This window comes from Macaca fascicularis, chromosome 1 (assembly GCF_037993035.2).
Source record: "Macaca fascicularis isolate 582-1 chromosome 1, T2T-MFA8v1.1".
Taxonomy (NCBI): domain Eukaryota; kingdom Metazoa; phylum Chordata; class Mammalia; order Primates; family Cercopithecidae; genus Macaca; species Macaca fascicularis.
This window is the reverse complement of record NC_088375.1, coordinates 105,335,081-105,357,848: the sequence shown is the minus strand read 5'-3', so window position 1 is coordinate 105,357,848 and position 22,768 is coordinate 105,335,081. Positions and strand designations below refer to the sequence as shown.

Below are 22,768 nucleotides of genomic sequence, written 5' to 3'. Positions count from 1 at the left end.
ACCACCCTGATGAGTCAAGCCTTTCCTTAGATCAGACCTTTACAAAAACCACTTACTGTCTTGGATGTGAAAGCTCCTTCTTTGGCCTTTCTATCTCTTTGTTGGCCACCTTGTCCTCTTTTTACTGGGTCTTCTCCACCCCCACTCCCACTTACCTCAGCAGGTGTCTTATTTCCCAGCTGCTGGGAGATGATGCTGAAGGTCTGTGGCTGTGCCCCTTGCTCCTGGCACATGGTGAGGATCACACGGTCAGCTTCCCTGTAACCCAGGTATCATGATTAACCCTAGGGAGCCACATGGATGTGGTCTATGCTCTTTTCCAAACACACGTCATCCACCCTTACCTACCTTGTCCACAGGACAACCTTTTCCCCAGTGGAGCTGACCTTGCTGTTGTTGGCACACACTGTAGCTTCTGTGGCCTTTGGCTGCTGCTCCCCCTCTGGACCCTTGCCCTGTGTTCCACTGTCTTTAGACAAACCCCCTCTAGGGGCTTTGGGAGAAGTCTCTGACGTGTCAATTCCCGATGGAGATTCATGGACAGGGGATGTCCTGTCTCTTGTCTTCACCCTACCTCTGCTTGAGGGCAGCCATCTCTCTTGAGTGTCTGGTTTCCCGGACACATGTCTTCTCCCTGCATCTCTGGTCTTTGAGGAAACAGGACTCAGGAAGGAAGCATGGGGTTCCACGGTACCAGGCAATTGCTCAGTTTCTGATGCATCCCAGACCAGCATCAAAGCCTCTGACTCACCCACTGCCTTTTGGCCCTCCCTCTCTTTCTGAAGTCTGGGGGATGCCTTGGGGCAGGAGAGAACCTCAGGCCCAACCTGGTTTCTCTTAACAGTGTACAGTACAGCTCCAGTTTTGGGGGGAAATTGAGGAGTCTCTGGTGAATGAGGTGGTGGGCCATCCAGGAGGAGCCGTTCTGTAAGAGTCACTTCTCGAGGGGACGGCAAAGTGCCCCCCACTGGCAATCCTGCTTAGGAGGAAAATAAGGATCTCAGGGTACTGTCAGGATCAAGATGCACCTAAGCACGAGAATTTACCATAGGTCACTGTGGCCAGGTACTGTGCAAAAATTCTAATACAAAAGAGGGCCGGGCATGGTGGCTCACACCTATAATGCCTGCACTTTGGGAAGCCAAAGTGGTGGGATCGCTTGAGGCCAGGAGTTTGAGACTAGCCTGGGCAATATGGTGAGATCCCATCACTACAAAAATTATAAATAATAAAAGAGTTGGGTGGAGGTGGGGGGCATAATGTCACTTATGCAAAGATATAAAGTCCTACTGCCAAAGCTGAGAATGGCCCAGTCTTTACGATGTATAGATTATAGTAGATTTGGAGATGGGGGAAGGGTTTTAGGAATGGAAAGAAAAGACAATGTTGAATCGCATGAAATTTGTGGCATTCTTAATTCTGCAAGAGGAGTGAGGCCATAGGACAGAAAAAGCCTGAACAGGAGAAGGGCTTCCTATGGGTACATCAGTGAAAGAGGTGGTATATCCATCCCTGAAAAGGCTATTTATCCAGGCTCATGGAGGTTCCTGTCTGGAGTACAGGAGAATGAGACAGGAACAGAAGGGCTGGGTTGGCAGATCACTCACCTGAAACAGGCATCTCTCCCTTTCTGGTGGTCCTGACAGTCCTGCTCTGGGTGGCCTCAGTGCTCTCCCGCTCCTCTGGGGCTTCCTCTTCCGTCACATCCTTGCCCTGCCCAGCTTCCTTAGTTCCAGGCATAGGACTAGCCTCTCGGTGGGGGCTGCTGCCCACCAACTCATGGGGCTCCTTGCTCTTGTAGGATTTGCTGTCACAGACCTGCAGGGATGGTCTACTGGGTCAAAGGTGTCCTGACCACCTATGTCTTTGATTGGGGCACACTAAAGGAAGAAGCCCTGCCTGATGCTCACCAAGTCAACCCACACGCATGTCTGCTCCAACAATTTTGTTGACAGAGTTTCAACTAGGTGCAGTGGTACATGCCTATAAACCTAGCTACTTGGGAGGCTAAGGGGTGAGGATCACTTGAGCCCAAGGGTTCAAGATCAGCCTGGGCAACATAGTGAGACTCTCTCAAATGACAACAAAAAGAAAAGATAGACAGGGTCTCAGATGACACAGATTATCTTGCCCAGGCTGGAGTGCAGTGGCTGTTTACACAAGCATGACCATGGTGGTACACTACAGCCTCAGACTCCTAGGCTCAAGTGATCTCCCAGGTGAGCCTCCGGAGTCCTCTGTTGCCCAGCTACTCCTCTAAGGATTTGATTTTTTTTCTTTTTTAAACACGGTCTCACTGTCACCCAGGCTGGAGCTCAGTGGTATCATCATGGTTCACTGCAACCTCTGCCTCCCTGCTCCAAGGATTTTAAATTGCCCAGAATAGAGTATTGGATTCCACAACTCCTTCTCTTACTAAGAACTGTGTTTTTCCTGCCAACCAACTCCACTCTAGAGAACCAGGATTACTTGTAGAGACTACTTTCATGACAGAGGTTTATTTCATTTTCTAATATCTGAGGGAAATATTTTAACTGGTATTTTGTTTTTCCAATTCCAAAAGTTTTACAGAATTCTCCTTAAAAAACAAAATCACGTATTTGTAGCAGATTCCATTTATTTTGCATACGTACACATATATGTGTACTGACTGTTTTATATATATATATATATATATATATATATATATATATATATATATATATATATATATGCCTTTTTAGGAATTCAGTAAGGTACAATTCTTGGTAGCAAACAATGCCCCCAGCAGCTCTGATACCCCTTAGGACCAGTACCCTTGATACTTTCCTCACCTTGCTGCTACAGTGGCTACAGCTCCGCCTTTTGCTCTTCTTCAACTTGGAATCTGGACCTCCTTCGTGGCAGGAGCAGGCACAGTCCTTGGTCCCATCTGGCCACTCAGTCTCCTAGGAGATACTTGGGCTTGATTAGCTGCCAAGTTTTTTTTTGTGGTTTTTTTTTTTTTTTTTAGACAGAGTCTCACTCTGTGGCCCAGGCTGGAGTGCAGCGGCACGGTGTTGGCTCACCACAACCTCCACCTCCCGGGTTCAAGCGATTCTCCTGCCTCGGCCTCCTGAGTAGCTGGGATTACAGGCACGTACGACCACACTCGGCTAATTTTTCTATTTTTAGTAGAGACAGCGTTTCACCATGTTGGTCAGGCTGGTCTCAAACTCCTGACCTCGTGATCTGCCCCCCTCAGAGTCCCAAAGTGCTAGGATTACAGGCATAAGCCACCATGCCTGGCCATATTTTTGGTTCCAAGAAAGGAAGCTAAAGTTGTGAGCCATATGAGCACAACACAGCCCACCCTCTCCCCATGTCTTTTTTTTTTTTTTTTTTGAGACAGGGTCCGGCTCTGTCACCCAGGCTAGAGTGCAGTGTCACATTCATGGCTCACTGAACCTCTGCCTCCTGGGCTCAAGTGATTTTCCCACCTCAGCCTTCCAAGTAGCTGGGACTGCGCACCACGCCTAGCTAATTATTATTATTTTGTTTTTTTGTTTGAGACAGAGTCTCGCTCTCTCTGCCAGGCTGGAGTGCAGTGGTGCGAGCTCAGCTCAGTGCAACCTCCACTCCCTGGGATCAAGCGATTCCCGTGTCTCAGCCTCCCAAGTAGCTGGGATTACAGGTGCATGCCACCACGCCCATCTAATTTTTTTTTGTATTTTTAGTGAGATGGGATTTCGCCATGTTGACCAGGCTGGTTTCGAACTCCTGACCTCAAGTAATCCACCCACCTTGGCCTTGCAAAGTGCTGGGATTACAGGCGTAAGCCACAGCACCTAGCCTATGGCGAATTTTTGTATTTTTAGTAGAGATAGGAATTCGCCATCTTACTCTGGCTGGTCTTGAACTCCTGACCTCAAGTGATCCACCCACCTTGACCTCCCAAAATGTTGGGATTACAGGTGTGAGCCACCACTCCTGGACCCCTTCCTCTTTTATGTATCAACTTCTCACATTGCCTGGGGACATCAATAGCCCGAACTAGATTAAGGTCTATTATGAATCCCTGAAACAATCCCTAAATGACCTAAAGACTGACATATCCCAATTGCCCCAGATGTTTCAAGAAATATTTAAGTCAGACAAAATCTGAGGCAAAGTCACTGGAGACCTCCATCATGAGACACAATGTCTTTGTTTCTGTCTCTCTGTGCCTTCAGCTCTCCCATCTCTTCCAATCCCCTTGAGAACTTTGTACCCATGGAAGGCCCACTCAATGATACTCTGTTTAATAAACCCAAGACATAAGTACCATTATCATCCCAATTTATGATGAAGAAACCGAAACAAAGAGAGGTTAAATAAGTTTCTCAAGGTCATACAGCTACTAAGAAGCAGTTTCTCCCCAGGAAAGAGAAAAAACATTTGGTCAGGAAACATGAATTAAAAAAAAAAAAAATACTACTTGAAGAGCAGTGACAACCAGTAGACTCTGCAGCTGGCTTACCTGAGGAGTTCATATCCTAGCACTGCCACTTACTAAATATAAGACCCTGACAGCAACCTCTCTGTGTCAGTTATGTCTTCTGTAAAATGCGAACAAGAGCAATCTCTCCATAGGATTACTGTGAGAATCAAATGTGTCAATAATCCATTAAAATACTTCGCAGCAATGCCTGTCACTTTGTAATACAACTAAGTATTAGCTTCTATCATTATTATTAATATGGGAAATCTTGTTTCTACTTTTTTTTTTTAACAACAAGCTCATCCTCAATTGGCTCTATTTTCTCACATGAGCAAAAACGAAAAAGTTGAGGCCGGGCGTGGTGGCTCACGCCCGTAATCCCAGAACTTTGGGAGGCCAAGATGGGCGGATCATGAGGTCAGGAGATCGAGACCATCCTGGCTTACATGGTGAAACCCCGTCTCTACTAAAAATACAAAAAATTAGCCAGGCGTGGTGGCGGGCGCCTGTAGTCCCAGCTACTCGGGAGGCAGGAGAATGGCGTGAACCTGGGAGGCGCAGCTTGCAGTGAGCCGAAATCATGCCACTGCACTCCAGCCTGGGAGACAGAGTGAGACTCTCTCACAAAAAAAAAAAAAAAAAAAAGAAAAGAAAAAGTTGAATTAAGGGTAATAACTCCGAGCTAGAGAGAAAAGGGGAAGAAACAAATCCTTCTAACTAGGGAATCCTAAGGCCCCTGCAACAACGGCACTGTTTTCCCAAAGGCTCTGCATGTCTGTCTCAGCCTGACCTTTGGTTTGTTCTCCATGATTGTCTCAGATCCTAGAGTCTTTCAACTAGAAACCTTGGGCCATAGTAAGCCAGAGAAATGATTAGTGAGAAAACGCAAGGCTTGATTCATGAAACATAGATGCTTTTCAATAACCTGGCATACCTTATCATAATTTTAGGCCGGGCACAGTGGCTCACACCTGTAATCCCAGCACGTTGGGAGGCCGAGGTGGGTGGATCACTTGAGGTCAGGAGTTCGAGACCAGCCTAGCCAACATGGTGAAAACTCATCTCTACCAAAATTACAAAAATGTGCTGGGCGTGGTGGCATGTGTCTGTAATTCCAGTTATTTGAGAGGCTGAGGTGGGAGAATCGCTCGAATCTGGGAGGTGGAGGTTGCAGTGAGCCAAGATTACACCACTGCACTCTAGCTTGGGTGACAGAGCGAGATTCTGTCTCAAAAACAAACAAACAAAGAAAATACCTTATCATGATTTTGGACCCCGATCTCTTTTTTTCTCTTGTTCTTTGAGGCTGTGGGTATCTTGGGAGGCTCCTCCTCTTCTTCCACATCAGGCAGGGCCACTTCTTCAAAGCCATCAAACTGAGAAGGAGTTGGTGCTGCTCAGCACAGACACCAGGCAAATATCCCTCCCACGTGTGGCCTCCCCCCTTCATAAGGCTACAGCAGCCTCAGGGCCTATACCTCATACTCCTTCTCCTCAGTCCAATTGATCTCTTCAAAGTCACCCATCCGGCTAGCTGCTGGGCGCAAGTGGTCAAAGAAGATAGAAAACTCATCCTGTAGGTGGTCGTGGCCCTTGAGGAGCTGCCACATCTGTGTCTTGAGCTGAGGAGAATCACAGAGGGAAAGAGGAAGTCTCCAGAGCCTCTCTAGGCTACCCTTCCCAACCAATCCCATATACCTCCATGTTCTGCTTTCCTAGTCAACTGGGAAACACACAGAGACTCTGCCTGGTAACAAAGAACACTAAAACTTTCTCTTCCTCCTTAGCTGCCTACAGGGGAAGGGTACTAATACTAGATTTGACTCCTAACGATCCCACTCTCCACTCTGCCCTACTGGTCTCCAGCTAGGACACTACCCCAAGCAGAGCAAGGAGGTAAGGCCCCTCCCAGGCCCCAGAACCTCCGTCCTTGAACATCCCTTCCAGGACATCCATGGCATTCCTGAGCCTGTGAAGATTAGACAGGCTCTGGTTTCAGGTAGCAATCCCTCCCTACCCCAGTGCTTTATGCTTTGGGTAAGCCTAAAAAGTCCTTGCCTTGTTCATCTCCTCCAGGAAGCCCATGACATTCCAGAGGCAAAAAGGTATGGAGTAGGTTGGGGAAAGAGACAAGGGAAAGGCCTAAGGCCCAGAAGACAACAGGAAGAAAGCAGGACAGGAAAGAATACCTCGGTGATCTCCTGCGGAAGGCAGTCTGCACAGCCCTGGAGGACCTTGATAATCTTCTGGTGGTGTGAGGGGTTCTCTGCAAAGCAAATCTCCAGCTGCCGAAGGAACTTGCGGCTCTTCTCAAAAGCCTGCTGCTCCTCAAACTACCAGAGTGCAAAGTGGACAAAAGAGGAGTCACAATACAGCTAGAGCAGGACTTGAGGGTTCTAAGGATAAGAACTAGTGGACCAGGACACAAGAGATGACAGAATCCTGGTTTAAAATTCTAGTTTACAACTATGAGATCTAATTTAAAACCCTAACCTCCATCCACCTTGGACCACTGGTGGGTAGCCACCTAAAGCAATTAAGATGTGAGCAACAGCTTCAAGAGATGTACGTGTTTCAAAGTGTTTGCTGTTTTATGAATTGTGAAATCAAGACACCAAAATTCATATGATACTTTAGAGTTTATATTACAAAGAATTTTCAGGCTACACAAGGTGGCTCATGTAATCCCATGTAATCCCTGTAATGCCTGTAATCCCATGTTGGGAGGCCAAGGCAGGAGGAATTCAAGACGAGCAACACAGTGAGACTATGTCTCTACAGAAAAATTTAAAAATTAGGCAGGGGTCATGGTGTACACCTGTAGCTTGAGCTACTTGGGAGGCTGAGGCAGGAGAATCCCAGGGGCCTGTGTTGTCCAGGCTCGTCTCAAACTCCTGGCTACAGGCCAGGCACAGTGGCTGACGCCTGTAATCCCAGCACTTTGGGAAGCCGAGGTGGGCAAATCACCTGAGGTCAGGAGTTCAAGACCACCCTGACCAACATGGTGAAACCCCATCTCTACTAAAAATACAAAAATTAGACAGGTACGGTTGTGCATGCCTGTAATCCCCGCTACCAGGAAGGCTGAGGCAGGAGAATCACTTGAACCTGGAGGCAGAGGTTGCAGTGAGCACAGATCGTGCCACTGCACTCCAGCCTGGGTGACAGAGTGAGACTTTGCCTCAAAAAACAACAACAATAACAACAACAACAACAAAACTCCTGGCTACAAGGGATCCTCCCACCTCAGTCTCCCAAAGTGCTGGGATTACAGGTGCCAGCCACTGTGCCTGGCCATTGTCTCTCTCTCTTTTTTTGAGACAAGGTCTTGCTCTTGTCATCCAAACTGGAATGCAGTGAAGCAATCATGGCTCAGTGAAGCCTCAACCTCTCAGGCTCAAGTGGTCCCCCAACCTCAGCCACCCAAATAGCTAGGACCAAAGGTGTGCACCATCACACCCAGTTAATTTTTAAATTTTATGTAAAGATGGGGTCTGGGTACGTTGTCCAGGCTGGCCTCAAACTCCTGAGCTCAAGCCATCCACCAGCCTTGGCCTCCCAAAGTGCTGGGATTACAGGTGTGAGCCACTATACCTGGTCGACATTATCTCTTTAAAAAATTTTTAGCCAGGCGCAGTGGCTCATGCCTGTAATCCCAGCACTTTGGGAGGCCAAGGCGGGCAGACCACAAGGTCAAGAGATCAAGACCATCCTGGCTAACACGGTGAAACCCTGTCTCTATTAAAAATACAAAAAAATCTAGCTGGGTGTGGTGGCGGGCGCCTGTAGTCCCAGCTACTCAGGAGGCTGAGGCAGGAGAATTGCTTGAACCTGAGAGGTGCAGGTTGCAGCAAGCTGAGATCGCACCATTGGACTCCAGCCTGGGTGACAGAGTGAGACTTCGTCTCAAAAAAAAAAAAAAAAAAAAAAAATTTTGGCCAAGCATAGTGGCTCACACCTGTAATCCCAGCAATTTGGGAGGCTGAGGCGGGCGGATCACCTGAGGTCTGGAGTTCAAGACCAGCCTGACCAACATGGAGAAACCCCATCTTTACTAAAAATACAAAATTAGCTACGCGTGGTGGTGCACGCCTGTAATCCCAGCTATTCGGGAGGCTGAGGCAGGAGAATCGCTTGAACCTGGGAGGTGGAGGGTGCAGTGAGCAGAGATCGCACCACTGCACTCCAGCCTGGGCAACAAGAGCGAAACTCTATCTCAAAAAAATAAAATAAAATTTTTTTTTTCACATATACACTGATTGGATCCTCATAATAATACCAGAAGAGAAAACGGGCATCACACATTATACACAGAACTACCCCACTGTCACTTAACCCTAATAAAACTCTTAGAATAATCTCATTCCTCCCTTTGTTCCTATTTTTGTGACAAGAAGTCCAGGACTACTGGGATATCCCTCATGTTTAGCCTCCTATTCTGCAACATTTTACATGTTACCGTACCACAGTGGCCTTCCTAGACCACTGTGTATAAAACCACCCCTCTAGTTTCCTTTCCTGCTTTATTTTTCTGTAAAACATGATCACTGTAAAACATTGTATACTACATATTTCACTGTTTATACTTCTTTTTATAATTTATGTTTTATATATTATATATATATGTTTTCTGGAGTATCATCTGAACTTCCCCATGAAAACATAAGCTCCATGAGGGCAGGGATTTTAGTCTTTTGTAATTGCTATATTCCTAGCAATTGAGGTCAGGAATTGTCTGACAGTTAGGAGGCACTTAACAAGTACTTGTTAAATGAATGTCTGGCTTGATACCAGTGAGAAGCAGAGAGCATATGCCTCACCCAAAGTCTCCTTTGGCAACTACAGGTAAAACCCTCTCATTTATCATGTAAAGAAAATGGGAGCATGGGATTGGAAAGATAATCCCTTGAAAAGACAGAGGCTCTTATCACTCTGGGCTAGGGGACGTCTGTGTGTCTGGAAGGAGTTGGGAGATTGAAACAGTCTTATTCAACCCCATTCAATCCCAGTCTCACTCTGACCCAGAAGTCCTAGTGTACTTATTTTCCTCATTCACTTACTAATCCACAGGCCAGAGCTTGCTCAGGTAACAGGAAAGCAGCAAAGTCTTTCAACAGCTGAGGCCAGTCTTGGAGCAGAATTTGCAGGCTTTTGTAGAGATCTACAGCCGTCTGTCTCTGGGTACTTGACTCAAATTCATAGATGACTTGAAGGAAGTCTTCATACTTGCCAGGGATATGTTGTAGGGCTTCTCGTACCTACACGGGAAGACTTTCAATCATCAACACCCTTTATTTGGGCCACAACAAGCAATAAGGGTACAAGGGAGAAGGCAGGGTTATGGTTAGAGAGCTCCAAGAATTATCCATCAGAGGCTGTACCTCCAACAGATCTTAACATCTGACTGTTAATGGAAGACACAGAGCAATAGGCAAGGTAAAGATCTTTTTCTGGGAGTGAGCAAGTAAAAAAACATTTTCCAAGTTCCACAGCTCTACCCACAAAACCAAGTAATGCTTTTCTCTGGGTTGCAGCCCTAACGTTTCCTTACTGATTACATCCTCATAATGAAATAGGTAACATGTGTTTGTACATGTATTTCAGCATGGGCGTAATCTGAGAGTAAATAATACCTAAGTTAGGAATATCAGTAAAATACTAGGAGATAAGAAAAAGCTATGACTATCATTGCCAGTATTCTGCTTTCCAGGGGGATAAAGGAACCAGGTGGTTACCAACAGAAGGATATAGTTCTCCAGGACACTACCAAGAAGAGGTTGGCTTACGTCTTTTTTTTTTTTTTTTGAGACAGGGTCTCATTCTGTTGCCCAGGCTGGAGTGCACTGATGCAATTATGGCTCACTGCAGCCTCAACCACCTGGGCCCAAGTCATCCTTCCACCTCAGCCTCCCAAAGTAGCGAGGACTACAGGCATGTACCACCATGCTTAGTTGATTTTTTAATTTTTGTAGAGTTGGAGGTCTCCTATGTTGCCCAGGCTTGTCTTGAACTCCTGGACTCAAGGAATCCTCCTACTGTAGCCTCCCAAAGTGCTGGGATTATATGCAAGGGCCACAACGCCCAGCCTGGTTCATGTCTTTTCTTTTTTTTTTGAGACACAGTCTCACCCTGTCACCAAGGCTGGAGTGCAGTGGTGCGATCTCGGCTCACTGCAACTTCCATCTCCCGGGTTCAAATGATTCTTGTGCCTCAGCCTCCCCCGTAGCTAGGATTACAGGCGCCTGCCACCACGCCCAGCTAATTTTTGTATTTTAGTAGAGACAGGTTTTCACCATGTTGGCCAGGCTGGTCTCGAACTCCTGATCTCAGGTGATCCACCTGCCTTGGCCTCCCAAAGTGCTGGGATCATAGATGTGAACCACCATGCCCAGCTGGTTCATGTCTTAAGAGCAATGTATTTCTCTGAAATCCACTTGCTGGCCAGTGTACCCACTGTCTTTCTTCTCAAGCCAAAGGTTCTATAAAGGTCCTTATCAGCCCACCTAATAAAGTCACAACCTCCCACTGATGATGGTTGTATCATTTTTCTGCCAATCTCTAGTAAACAGAAGGATGATGGCAGGGTATTAACAATAAACATACTTATGATTGAATTCTATGTCTCTTTGTGGTTCTGTCACAGAGATCTTTTGCCAGAAAAGCCAACATAGAGGAATATGATGCCTGCTGTATAGCCTGAAAAACAGACGTCATTTTTAAAAACATCTCCCTTGAGGAAGCAGCCACATTCACAGAGACGGGCAGTAACAGGAAGCAGCATTTGCCTACCCTGGTCAGATAAGCTTGGGCAAAGGCCAAGTCCTTCTGCTCCCTGAGGGGATCTCGTTCGAGAATGTCCTCATCATACAGCAACAGCAGCTTGGAGGTGTCCTTGCTGGCCCGAGCCCGACTTCCCCGCTTGTTGCGAGCTCGATGATTGTTCCGGCCCTTTCCAGCAGTTTTGATGCTGTCTCCTTGTAGCACACATGAAAAACATTGTTTCTCTGTCCCTAAACCCCTGCTCTTCCCATTCCACCACATGCACCACCCCAGCCAAATCCTATTCAATATTATGGAGCAAGTCAAGGAAAAGGTTGTTGGGAAAATGGTATGAGAAGTAAGTCTGTCAAGTCAGCTCTACGCAGAGTCTGCAGTGTAACTGCCTTAATTGGGATGACAAGATAATCAGCTACTTCATATTGAGAAAGGAAGTCTAAAGAGCAAGTGTGGCTTCTGTAGTGCTCTTGAGAGACTATGTCTGGATGAGGAACAAGCAGTGTTTCCTGAAATAAACATGGGTCTTAGCCCCACACATGACAGATAAGGTAACAATCAGTTTAACGAAGTGAACGGTCAGGTGCAGTGGCTCACGCCTGTAATCCCAGCACTTTGGGAGGCCGAGGCAGGCGGATTATAAGGTTAGGAGTTCGAGACCAGCCTGACTGACATGGTAAAACCCTGTCTCTACTAAAAATACAAAAATTGGCTGGGTGTGGGGGTGGATGCCTGTAATCCCAGCTACTCAGGAGGCTGAGGCAGGAGTTTCGCTTGAACCTGGGAGGCGGAGCTTGCAGTGAGCCGAGATCATGCCATTGCACTCCAGCCTGGGCAACACAGCAAGACACCATCTCCAAAAAAAAAAAAAAAAAGAAAGTGAAGGAAGCTAATATAAATCTAACAATGGATGAGAATCAAATTAAAAATTTCTGAGTATCTGTTCTCCACAAAGACACCACATTAAACGTGTTTTTGGAGTGGGAGATTGCAGAACAGATCCAGAGGGTTTCCTCTGGAAATCCTCCACCTGGTTTATAAGCTATCCACTCTGAACACTGTCCTCTAGACAACGAGGTTAAGTGAGACTGGTCCTTCAGTATAGGCTTGCCTAACTCACCTGGTGGAGTTCTGCTGGTTTCCACTTCTGGAGCAGTCTCAGATGAGGCAAAAGTAGAAGGAGGCTTCTCAGCTGAGTCTCCAACTGCTTCATCCATCGTTTCATCCTCTTTCTGCAGGCTTTCCATTCCTTCTGCTTCTTCTTCCTCCTCTTCTTCCGGCTCAGAGTTCTCCTCCTGAGAATTCTCTTCTTCAGACTCACCCTCCTGACTCATGCGCCTTTCAGATGCCAGCCAAGTCAGTTTCTCCATTGTTTCCTGTAAAACCCTCCAAAGAGTACTTATAATGGCTCCTAGTGGCTCATGAATTGCAGAACAGCACAAAGCTATATCAGGATAATCTGAAGTTAAACAATGGGGAGCCCACCACAGCTGTCAGAGGGGAATTCCCTGAGTTACGAAATCCCAGCAATAGGCCAGGTACAGTGGCTCACGCCTGTAATCCCGACACTTTGGGAAGGTGAGGTGGGTGGATCACTTGAGGCCAGGAGTTCAGGACCAGCCTCGCCAACATGATGAAACCCTGTCTCTACTAAAAATACAAAAATTAGTCAGGTACGGTGGCATATGCCTATAATCCCAGCTACTTGGGAGGCTGAGGCACGAGAATTACTTGAACCTGGGAGGCGGAGGTTGCAGTGAGCTGAAATTGTGCCATTGCACTCCAATCTGGGAGACAGAGTGAGACTCCATCTCAAAAAAAAAAAAAAAAAAAAAAAAACAAACAAACACACACACAAAACAAGACAAAAAAAAGAAATCCCAGTGATAGCTGACATTCGGCCTGACAGCAGGAGAGGGGAAGAAGTTCCCTTTTACAAACTTCTGTAACCTGAAGATAGTTTTCAGGCTAGAGTGCGATGGTGCAATCTTGGCTCACTGTAACCTCTGCCTCCCAGGTTCAAGCAATTCTCCTGCCTTGGTCTCCTGAGTAGCTGGGATTATAGGCAGGTGACACTACGCCCAGCTACTTGTGTATTTTTAGTAGAGACAGGGTTTCTCCATGTTGGTCAGGCTGGTTTTGAACTCCTGACCTCAGGTGATCTGCCTGTCTTGGCCTCCCAAAGTGCTGGGATTTATAGGCGTGAGCCACCGCGCCAGGCTATTTACACTTTTTTTTTTTTTTTTTTTTTTGAGACGGAGCCTTGTTCTGTTGCCCAGGCTGGAGCGCCATGATGCGATCTCAGCTCACTGCAGCCTCCATCTCCCGGGCTCAAGCGATTCTCCTGCCTCTGCCTCCCGAGCAGCAGGGATTACAGGCACCCACCACCACGCCTGGCTAATTTTTGTAGTTTTAGTATAGATGGGGTTTCACCACATTGGCCAGGCCAGTCTGAAACTCCTGGCCTTGTGATCCAACCACCTCAGCCTCCCAAAGTGCTGGGACTACAGGCATGAGCCACCAAGCCCAGCCAATTACTATTTTTTAGTCTTTTAAGGCATCTAAAGTATGGTCAGGTGATTCAATTTAATGTGTAAATCAGTTTAATATAATCAGTAAAATTTCATCCTTTCCATCTCATTTCACCTCAACTTCACAATCATGTTCCATAATGCATTACAAATAAATAAAAATGATTTTAGGACTATCCATAGTGTAGCAAGCAAGCAGGTGGCATATCAATAAATTAAACATATTACTGAGTCCACAAAATACTTGAGAATATTCTCCAGCTCTCACCTGGAGTTCTGGGACAGAAAGCACAGATTCCTCAGAAGCTGATGACATTTCATCTTCCTCATCTTGGGTGAGGTCATCAAAGTCCTCTTCTTCCTCTTCTTCCGGCCCGTTCTTCTCTCCTCCAGTTTCTGGCCCAACTGGAGTCTCCACTGACTGACCATCAACACTGGGTGAGTCTTCTGGCTTCCCTGGGGGGCTACTAAGCCTCACTTCAGGATCCATCGAGGACAAAGCATTCTTTGATGATCCTTTGTTCACATCTGTCCCTGAGGTTCCTTCATCAGGGTGCTCTTGAGAAGATGAAGGGGTTTTAGCTGGCTGACTCCTCTCCTCTTCCTTCTGTAAGACTGTCTGTTTCTTTACCTCTCTAGCACTGTTCAACTCCTCGCTTGCGACGCCAGTGTCCAATTCCACAGCATGTTCCTCTTTGATGTCATCACAAATGTCACGCTCAGGGGATCCACTGATTTCCTCTGTAGCATCTTCAGGTTCCATCTTGACAACTTCCTCTAAATCCCCAGAGGAAGAGTTGTTTAGAGACTCCTGGATGCCCTGAGGCAGCGGCTCCAGAGCTTGTCTTCCCTCCTCTGTTTTCACAACAGTCCAGCGACAGGCACTGTTCTCTGACAATCCTTCTTGGCACTCTGCATCTGCTGGTGGAGGCCCTGGGCTATGTTCCACTTTGGGGAAAACAGTAGCAGAGAGAGGAGATAGTTCCTGGGGCTCTAATTTGGGTTCTAGGCCCTGAAAGGCATTTTCCCCATTAGCCACAGCACAAGCAATGTCCACATTCACGTGGGCCTTATCTTCAGGGGTGGATGGTATAGGAAGATTCACAGAATTGCCAGAAACAATTAAGGGTGAGACAGAGGAGGCCACAAGGGGCTGGTTCAATTGACAGGGGAAGGAAGTAGGGTTAACCAAGAGGGTGGTAATGGGAATAGTCTGGGGACTCTGGGCCACAGCCGCATTGACAGGCTGGATCATGTTACAGCCACTACCAAGGCTCACAATCTTCACAGTGGTAGCAGGAACAGTGAAGATAACAGATGCAGGGTGGTGGATAACAGGGGCAGGTTTCATACAGGGAGAGGCCTTGATTCCCCTTCTCTTTGAGGGTCTGCGTCTCACATATGGCTTCCGAAACTTAGAAGGGGCAAGGGAGGGCAGCATTACCTTGGGCACAGGGGCAGAAGAGAGCAAAGTCTGGGACTCAGACAGAGGGAAGCTTGTCCTGCCCTCAGGGGGCATAGCAGGCAGTGCTGCAGGAGACTCAAAACTCTCACCTCCACTGACCCCCAGTGGAGGGACACCTGGAACTGTCTGTAAGACAGTGGCTGGCTGGATCAGGTGAGGAATCCGGAGCACCATTTTGCTCGGAGGGGCTTCTGAATGAGTTGATCGGGCTGGTGTTTTCCCAGGGTTGAAGCTAGGCTGGAGAGAGGGGCTGGGTTGGATAAGGAGGGGTTTCAGGACTGATGAACGCTTCTGTCTCCAAGCCTTCCTGGGGAAACGGGTGGCAACTGGCTTCAGTTTCAGGACCACACCCTTAGGCAATAGCAGTGGGTACCGAGTTTCACCCTCCAACTCCGAGTTGTCTTTTTCTAGGCCATGATCTGAGTTGATCTCAGTGGTTCCAGTCACATGTCCTACCTCTCTAGCACCATCAGCCATGTGCCGCAGTTCTTCCTGGATGGATGGCAGACTGGCCTATTGGAAACAAGAACACTCTGATCCAGCATATGTCAGAATTTGGGAAAAAGAAGCTTGGCACAGTGGCTCACGCCTGTAATCCCAGCACTTTGGGAGGCTGAAGTGGGCAGATCACTTGAGGTCAGGAGTTCAGGACGAGCCTGACCAACATGGTGAAACCCCATCTCTACTAAAAATATAAAAATTAGCTGGGTGTGGTGGCATGTGCCTGGAATCCCAGCTACTGGGGAGGTGGAGGCAGGAGAATCACTTGAACCTGGGAGGCAGAGGTTGCGAGGAGCCGAGATCGCACCATAGCCTGGGTGGACAGAGGAAGACTCTGGTCTCAAAAACAAAACAAAACAACAACAACAAAAAAAGAATTTGGGAAAAACAATTGGGCTTTCTAGGTTTTAGGGACCTTAGACAAGCTCAAGGCATCTTTCCAAGAAAAGTCTCTCTGCATATCAAATCTACAAAGACCACATTCCAATTATATACTTTAGAAACTTCTGTGAATTTCCTTTAGCAAATTATTATTTTACCTATTATTTTGAAAATGTAGAATCACCCAGTGAAGGGCAGAAAAGTAAGGGAAGAAAGGTGAATGAGGAAGATTTCTGAAGTCCTAATTCTACAACTAAAGCATTAGTAGATTAAGGAAGCCCTTGATATTCTCTCAGAACTTTCAGTGACTTGCCTCCCACAGACTTTGAGGAAGAGGGTTGTACCTTTAACCAGAATGGGAGCCGGTGTTCTTCTCTCTCTACAGGTGGCTTCCACTGATGTGGCTGGATCTCTTCACAGCATTTTACTAAGACTGGCAGCTGTTTGGTCTTCTTATAAAACTTAACATGAAAAAAATGTGCATGAGTTACATTCCTTCTGGAAACACTGTCCTCTGTCAGGCTGGTGAATGGGGTGGGTGGTGGATCGAGAGAGAGACACACACACACACACACACACACACAAAACCACATACACACCCACGAACACATATATATAAATAGCATATGCTGAATACTTATAAATTTTGAATTAAACTAATCTCTATTTAAAGATTTTACAATAATTGTAAAATCTTTCTTCAATATTTTCTAACTGATGATCTCTATGTGGTTGCCAGGAAGGGGACAGTTTAGGTCACAGAGAGAAAAGGAAGCAGATGCTCAGAGCAATCTTATGTAAGATTTGTTCCTGCTCAACAGCTGCAAAGACAGCATCGTAATCTATACCTTGGACACATGAAAGCTTCATTTTAAGCAAATGATGGTGTGAAGGGCATTAGAAGAGAAGGGGAAAAAAAAGAGAGCCTGAGAAAGTTCAATTCTAAGAGTAAATGAAAGCTGGGCATGGTGGCTCGGGTCTGTAATCCCAGCACTTTAGGAGGCGGGCAGATTACCTCAGGTCAGGAGTTCAAGATCAGCCTGGCCAACATGGCAAAACCCCTATCCCTACAAAAATATAAAAATTAGCCAGGTGTGGTGGCACGCACCTGTAATCCCAGCTACCCAGGGGGCTGAGACAGGAGAATCCCTTGAACCTGGGAAGTGGAGGTTGTGGTGAGCTGAGATCAGAGATTGTGCCACTGCACTCCAGCCGAGGTGACAGAGTGAGATGCCAGCTAAAAAAAAAAGAAAAAAAGAATAGGCCGGGCGCGGTGGCTCATGCCTGTAATTCCAGCACTTTAGGAGGCTGAGGCGCGAGGATCACGGGGTCAGGAGATCGAGACCATCCTGGCTAACACGGTGAAATCCCGTCTCTACTAAAAAATACAAAAAATTAGCCACGCGTGGTGGTGGGTGCCTGTAGTCCCAGCTACTCGGGAGGCTGAGGCAGGAGAATGGCGTGAACCCAGGAGGCAGAGCTTGCAGTGAGCCGAGATCATGCCACTGCACTGCAACCTGGGGGACCGAGCGAGACTCCGTCTCAAAAAAAAAAAAGAATAGGCCGGGCGCGGTGGCTCAAGCCTGTAATCTCAGCACTTTGGGAGGCCGAGACGGGTGGATCACGAGGTCAGGAGATCGAGACCATCCTGGTTAACACGGTGAAACCCCGTCTCTACTCAAAAAATTCAAAAAACTAGCCGGGTGAGGTGGCGGGCGCCTGTAGTCCCAGCTACTCGGGAGGCTGAGGCAGGAGAATGGTGTGAACCCGGGAGGCGGAGCTTGCAGTGAGCTGAGATCCGGCCACTGCGCTCCAGCCTGGGCGACACAGCAAGACTCTGTCTCAAAAAAAAAAAAAAAAAAAAAAAAAAGAATAAATGAAGACGAGAACTGAACTAAAACCATTGACAGTATCTGCTCATCCAACATATACAGAATGTTTTCTATGTCCTAGGCACTGTGCTAAAAGGTAAGCACACATGTAAGAGAAGCAATTCCTGCTCTCAAGGAGCTTACAGACTAGTGGGAAAGAGCCAAATGGAACAATACTGATACCCTACATTGAAAAAAGTACAAAGACAGCCGGGCACAGTGGCTCAGGCCTGTAATACCAGGACTTTGGGAGGCTGAAGCAGGCAGATGACTTGAGGCCAGGAGTTCAAGACCAGCTTGGGCAACATGGTGAAACCCTGTCTCTACTAAAAATACAAAAATTGGCCAGGTATGGTGCCACTCGCCTGTAATCCCAGCCACTCGGGAGGCTGAGCAAAAACTCACTTGAACTCGGGAGACAAAGGTTCAGTGAGCGTGGATCACTTCCCTGCACTCTAGTCTGGGTGACAGAGGAGTCTGTCTCAAAGACCAAGAAGCAAAGAAACAAACAAAAAGTACAAAGATGTGCACAGAAAATGACACACAACTCAAACGTGAAGAAAAAAGATTTTTCTGCAGCAGAATACAGTTTATCAAGTGCCTTAGCACCATGTATGAAACTAGACAAATTCTAAGCCATATTATCATGAATTTTCAAAACATTGGAGCCAAAGGAAAATTCTTACATACTATCAGAAGTTGGGAAAAACAGGTGTTACATGAAGATTCAAGAGTTAAATAGGGCTGTGGCTCATGCCTATAATCCCAGCACTTTGGGAGGCCAAGGCAGGAGAATTACTTGAGCCCAGGAGTTCAAGACCAGCCTGGGCAAAAAAGTGAGACCTGTCTCAATTTTTTTTTTGAGATGGAGTCTTGCTGTGTCACCCAGGCTGGAGTGCAGTGGCGCGACCTCGGCTCACTGCAAGCTCCACCTCCCGGGTTCACGTCATTCTCCTGCCTCAGCCTCCCCAGTAGCTGGCACTATAGGCGTCCGCGACCACGCGCGGCTAATTTTTTGTATTTTTAGTAGAGACGGGGTTTCACCGTGTTAGCCAGGATGGTCTCGATCTCCTGACCTTGTGATCCGCCCGCCTGGGCCTCCCAAAATGCTGGGATTACAGGCACGAGACACCACACATGGCCTCAATTTTTAAAAATTTAAAAATTTAAAAATTGGTGAAGAAAAAATACAAAAAACTAGCTGGGCAAGGTGGCGGGCACCTGTAGTCCCAGCTACTCGGGAGGCTGAGGCAGGAGAATGGCATAAACCCGGGAGGCGGAGCTTGCAGTGCGCTGAGATCCAGCCACTGCACTCCAGCCTGGGCGACAGAGCGAGACTCCATCTCAAAAAAAAAAAAAAATTTAGAAAAAAATTTAAAGAAAAATGCTACTAGAATGTGTTCCACTAAGGGAAGGAAGTAAAACAAAAACAAAGATGTAGAATTCAGGAAATAAGAAGATCCAACATAGTAAGAGGCAAAAATAATCCCCAGGATTATGGTGAAGAAAAAGTCCAAGAAGACATAGTGCAGCAAGCCCATAGGGCAACACGCTTAGAGTGGAATAGTGTCAGAGGGCTCAGGGAGCAATTCCTTCAAGATGAAAATGATGGAATATCTAGAAGGCCAGACATACTGAAAGGAGATTAAGAAAATTTAAGTAACCTTTACTGTTGATCTGGGAATAATTACATAATAAAATCAAGTCCAGCCCCATTCCCCTAAAAAATGTGATTATTTACTCCAAGAGAAATAAAACATTCAGCAGGAAAGGCAAGGTATTACAATAACAAAGCTCAGATGTGAAGAGCATTTATACAGTCCTTAAAATTTTACAGTGTAAACCCTGAATACAACCTAACCAAAATTGTGACATATTTACTAGTGAGGAGATTGGAAAGCAGAAAATGTGCATGTTTGTGGTGGGAGTAAGGGAGTGAGGAGACAGATAAATCCTCAACTTCCCTGGCTTATGGTTAATGGTTAATAAATAAGGCCTAAATCCAATATACCAGGAAGTAGCAATTAGAGGCTGAGACAGGAGAACTGCCTAGGGCGAAAAATTCTAGACCAGCCTGGGCAATATAGGGACATTCCATTTCTGAAAAAAAAAAAAATTTTTTTTTTAATACGCAAGCAAGGTAGCTCATGCACATAATCCCAGTTCCTTGGGAGGCTGAGGTGGGAGGAATGCTTGAGCCCAGGTGTTCGAAGTTACAGTGAGCTATGATACCACTGTACTCCAGCCTGGGTAGCAGAGTAAAAGCCTATCTCAAGTAAAAAACAAAAACAAAACAAAACAAAAGGCTGGGCATAGTGGCTCACGCCTGTAATCCCAACACTTTGGGAGGCCAAGTTGAGGCAGGCAGACTGACAGTTGTCAAAACTTCAAGACCAGTCTGGGCAACAAAGTGACACAGCATCTCTACACAAAATAAAATAATGAGCTAGGCTTGGTGGAACGTGCCTGTACTCCAGGCTACTTGGAAGGCTGAAGTGGAAGGATCACTTGAACCCAGGAGTTTGTGGCTACAGTGACCTACGACTGTGCCAATGGACTCCAGACAGGATGATAGAGCAAGAAACTGTCTCTAAAAACACAACATAGGCCGGGCATGGTGGCTCACGCTTATAATCCCAGCACTTTGGGAGGCCGAGGTGGGCTGATCACCTGAGGTCGGGAGTTCAAGACCAGCCTGACCCACACAGAGAAACCCCATCTCTACTAAAAATACAAAATCAGCTGGGCTTGGTGGCTCATGCCTATAATCCCAGCTACTTGGGAAGGCTGAGGTAGGAGAATTGCTTGAACCTGGGAGGTGGAGGTTGCGGTGAGCCAAGATCATGCCGTTGTACTCCAGCCTGGGCAAGAAGAGCAAAAACTCCGTCTCAAAAAACAAAAATAAAATTAAATAAAAACACAACATAAATAAGTATCTAAATAAAAAAGAAGAAACCAGGTGCAGTGGCTCACGCCTGTAATCCCAGCACTTTGGGAGGCCAAGGCGGGTGGATCACTTAAGGTCAGAGGTTTGAGATCAGCCTGGCCAACATGGTGAAACCTCGTCCCTACTAAAAATACAAAAATTAGCCAGGCATGGTGGTGCATGCTTGTAATCCAAGCTACTTGGGATGCTGACGCAGGAGAGACACTGAGGCAGGAGAATCGCTTGAACTTGGGAGGTCAAGACTGCAGTGAGCCAAGATCACGCCACTGTACTCCAGCCTTAGTGACAGAGCAAGAGTCTGTCTGACACACACACACACACAAAAAGCATATAAGTGGAATACTGTCAGTGCTTTAGATAAAAGAAGGTTCCTCTTTTCTTTGAGAATAACAAGAGAAATGAATGAGTACATATTGGTGAGGTGCCTGGATGGCGCATGCAGGAAACACTCACTTTAATGATGTTGTCAGGAGCTCTGTTCATGTTGAGGTTCTTGATTCTTACTGTCAGTTGGTGCGCAGTTTTGCAGGTTAGAAGGTACTTGCTGATTAGAGGATTAGGAAACTCAGTTCCTTCAAAATGCTTCAGTCCTAAAGCTAACAAACTGAGAAAGGAGCAATGACACTAAATCTCACTTCACAGTCCTTCCTTCTAAAGGGCCTCCCCAGACTAATACATTTTACGATCTACTCTTTCTTTTTTATTTTATTTTTTTTCTTGAGACAAGGTCTCACGCTGTCACCCAGGCCAGAGTGCAGTGGTACAATTGCAGCCCACTGCAGCCTCTACTTCCTAGGCTGAAACGATTCTCTAGTCTCAGCCTCCCAAAGTGCTGGGATTACAGGCATGAGCCATGGTGTGTGACCCAATCTACCTTTTCATTTTTTTCAGACAGGGTCTTGCTCTGATGCCCAGGCTGGAGAGCAGTGGCATGATTACAGTGCACTGCAGCCTTGAATGCCTGGGTTCAATCGATTCCCACACTTCAGCCTCCCAAGTATCTGTGACCACAGACGTTCACCACCATGCCTGGCTAATTTTTTTCTTCCATTATTTGTAGAGACCAGTTCTCACTTTGTTGCCCTGGCTGATCTTAAACTCCTGGCTTCAAGTAATCCTCCTGCCTCAGCCTCTCAAAGTGCTGGTATTACAGGTATGAGCCACCATGCCTGGCCAATCTACTTTTTCTAAATCTAATTCTTGTACAAGTTGGTGACTACTCAATAGAAAATTTCAGATGCTTAGTGAGTACTGATTAAGTATTATAAATAAGAATAAGGCCAGGCACAATGGCTCACATCTGTAATCCCAGCACTTTGGGATGCCGAGGCAGGCAGATCACTTGAGGTCAGGAGTTCGAGACCAGCCTGGCCAACATGGTGAAACCCTGTCTCTACTAAAAATACAAAAAATAGCCAGCTATAGTGGTGAGCACCTGTAATCCCAGCTACTTCGGCAGAAGAATTGCTTGAACCCAGAGGGCGAAGGTTGCAGTGAGCCGAGATCGCACCACTGCAGTCCAGCCTGGGTGACAAGAGTGAGACTCCATTTAAAAAAAATCAAATACTTCACAATTACGTGGGAACATAAGAAACTAGGCATAAATCATTAATAAACGTGAGATCATGATGAGCTGTATCATGATGAGCTGTATACTAACAACACAAAGGAACTTCAAAGAGAATACAAAGGAAGGAGAATGATTCTAGTAAAACTAATACAAAATGAATAGGTACCCTGTCAGGCAACTTAAACCGACACCAATACTACCCTCTAACAACATAGATAATCGTGGTTGCATATATACATATGTGCTGATAACAGTGTGGCAATACACACAAAGGGCCATACAAATGTTCA

General features: G+C 46.5%; 1 protein-coding gene across 14 annotated transcripts in view; it reads right to left on the bottom strand.

The window, feature by feature from the left end:
- GON4L (gon-4 like) overlaps positions 1-22,768 on the bottom strand; it is a 102,094-nt gene that overhangs the window by 1,601 nt on the left and 77,725 nt on the right. For 9 of the 14 annotated variants that reach the window (XM_073993013.1, XM_005541510.4, XM_005541506.4 and 6 more), the window contains 13 exons: positions 21,362-21,512; positions 16,435-16,551; positions 14,012-15,721; positions 12,333-12,588; positions 11,228-11,412; positions 9,499-9,696; positions 6,628-6,771; positions 5,917-6,060; positions 5,695-5,814; positions 2,814-2,927; positions 1,608-1,818; positions 349-976; positions 156-258 (listed from right to left, as the gene is read on the bottom strand). In XM_073993013.1, the coding sequence (XP_073849114.1) occupies positions 156-258; positions 349-976; positions 1,608-1,818; positions 2,814-2,927; positions 5,695-5,814; positions 5,917-6,060; positions 6,628-6,771; positions 9,499-9,696; positions 11,228-11,412; positions 12,333-12,588; positions 14,012-15,721; positions 16,435-16,551; positions 21,362-21,512 (4,081 nt within the window). Of the gene's footprint in view, positions 1-155; positions 259-348; positions 977-1,607; positions 1,819-2,813; positions 2,928-5,694; positions 5,815-5,916; positions 6,061-6,627; positions 6,772-9,498; positions 9,697-11,227; positions 11,413-12,332; positions 12,589-14,011; positions 15,722-16,434; positions 16,552-21,361; positions 21,513-22,768 lie in introns of those variants that run through there. The other 5 variants (XM_005541507.4, XM_073993012.1, XR_006692977.3 and 2 more) reach the window with 3 other exon arrangements.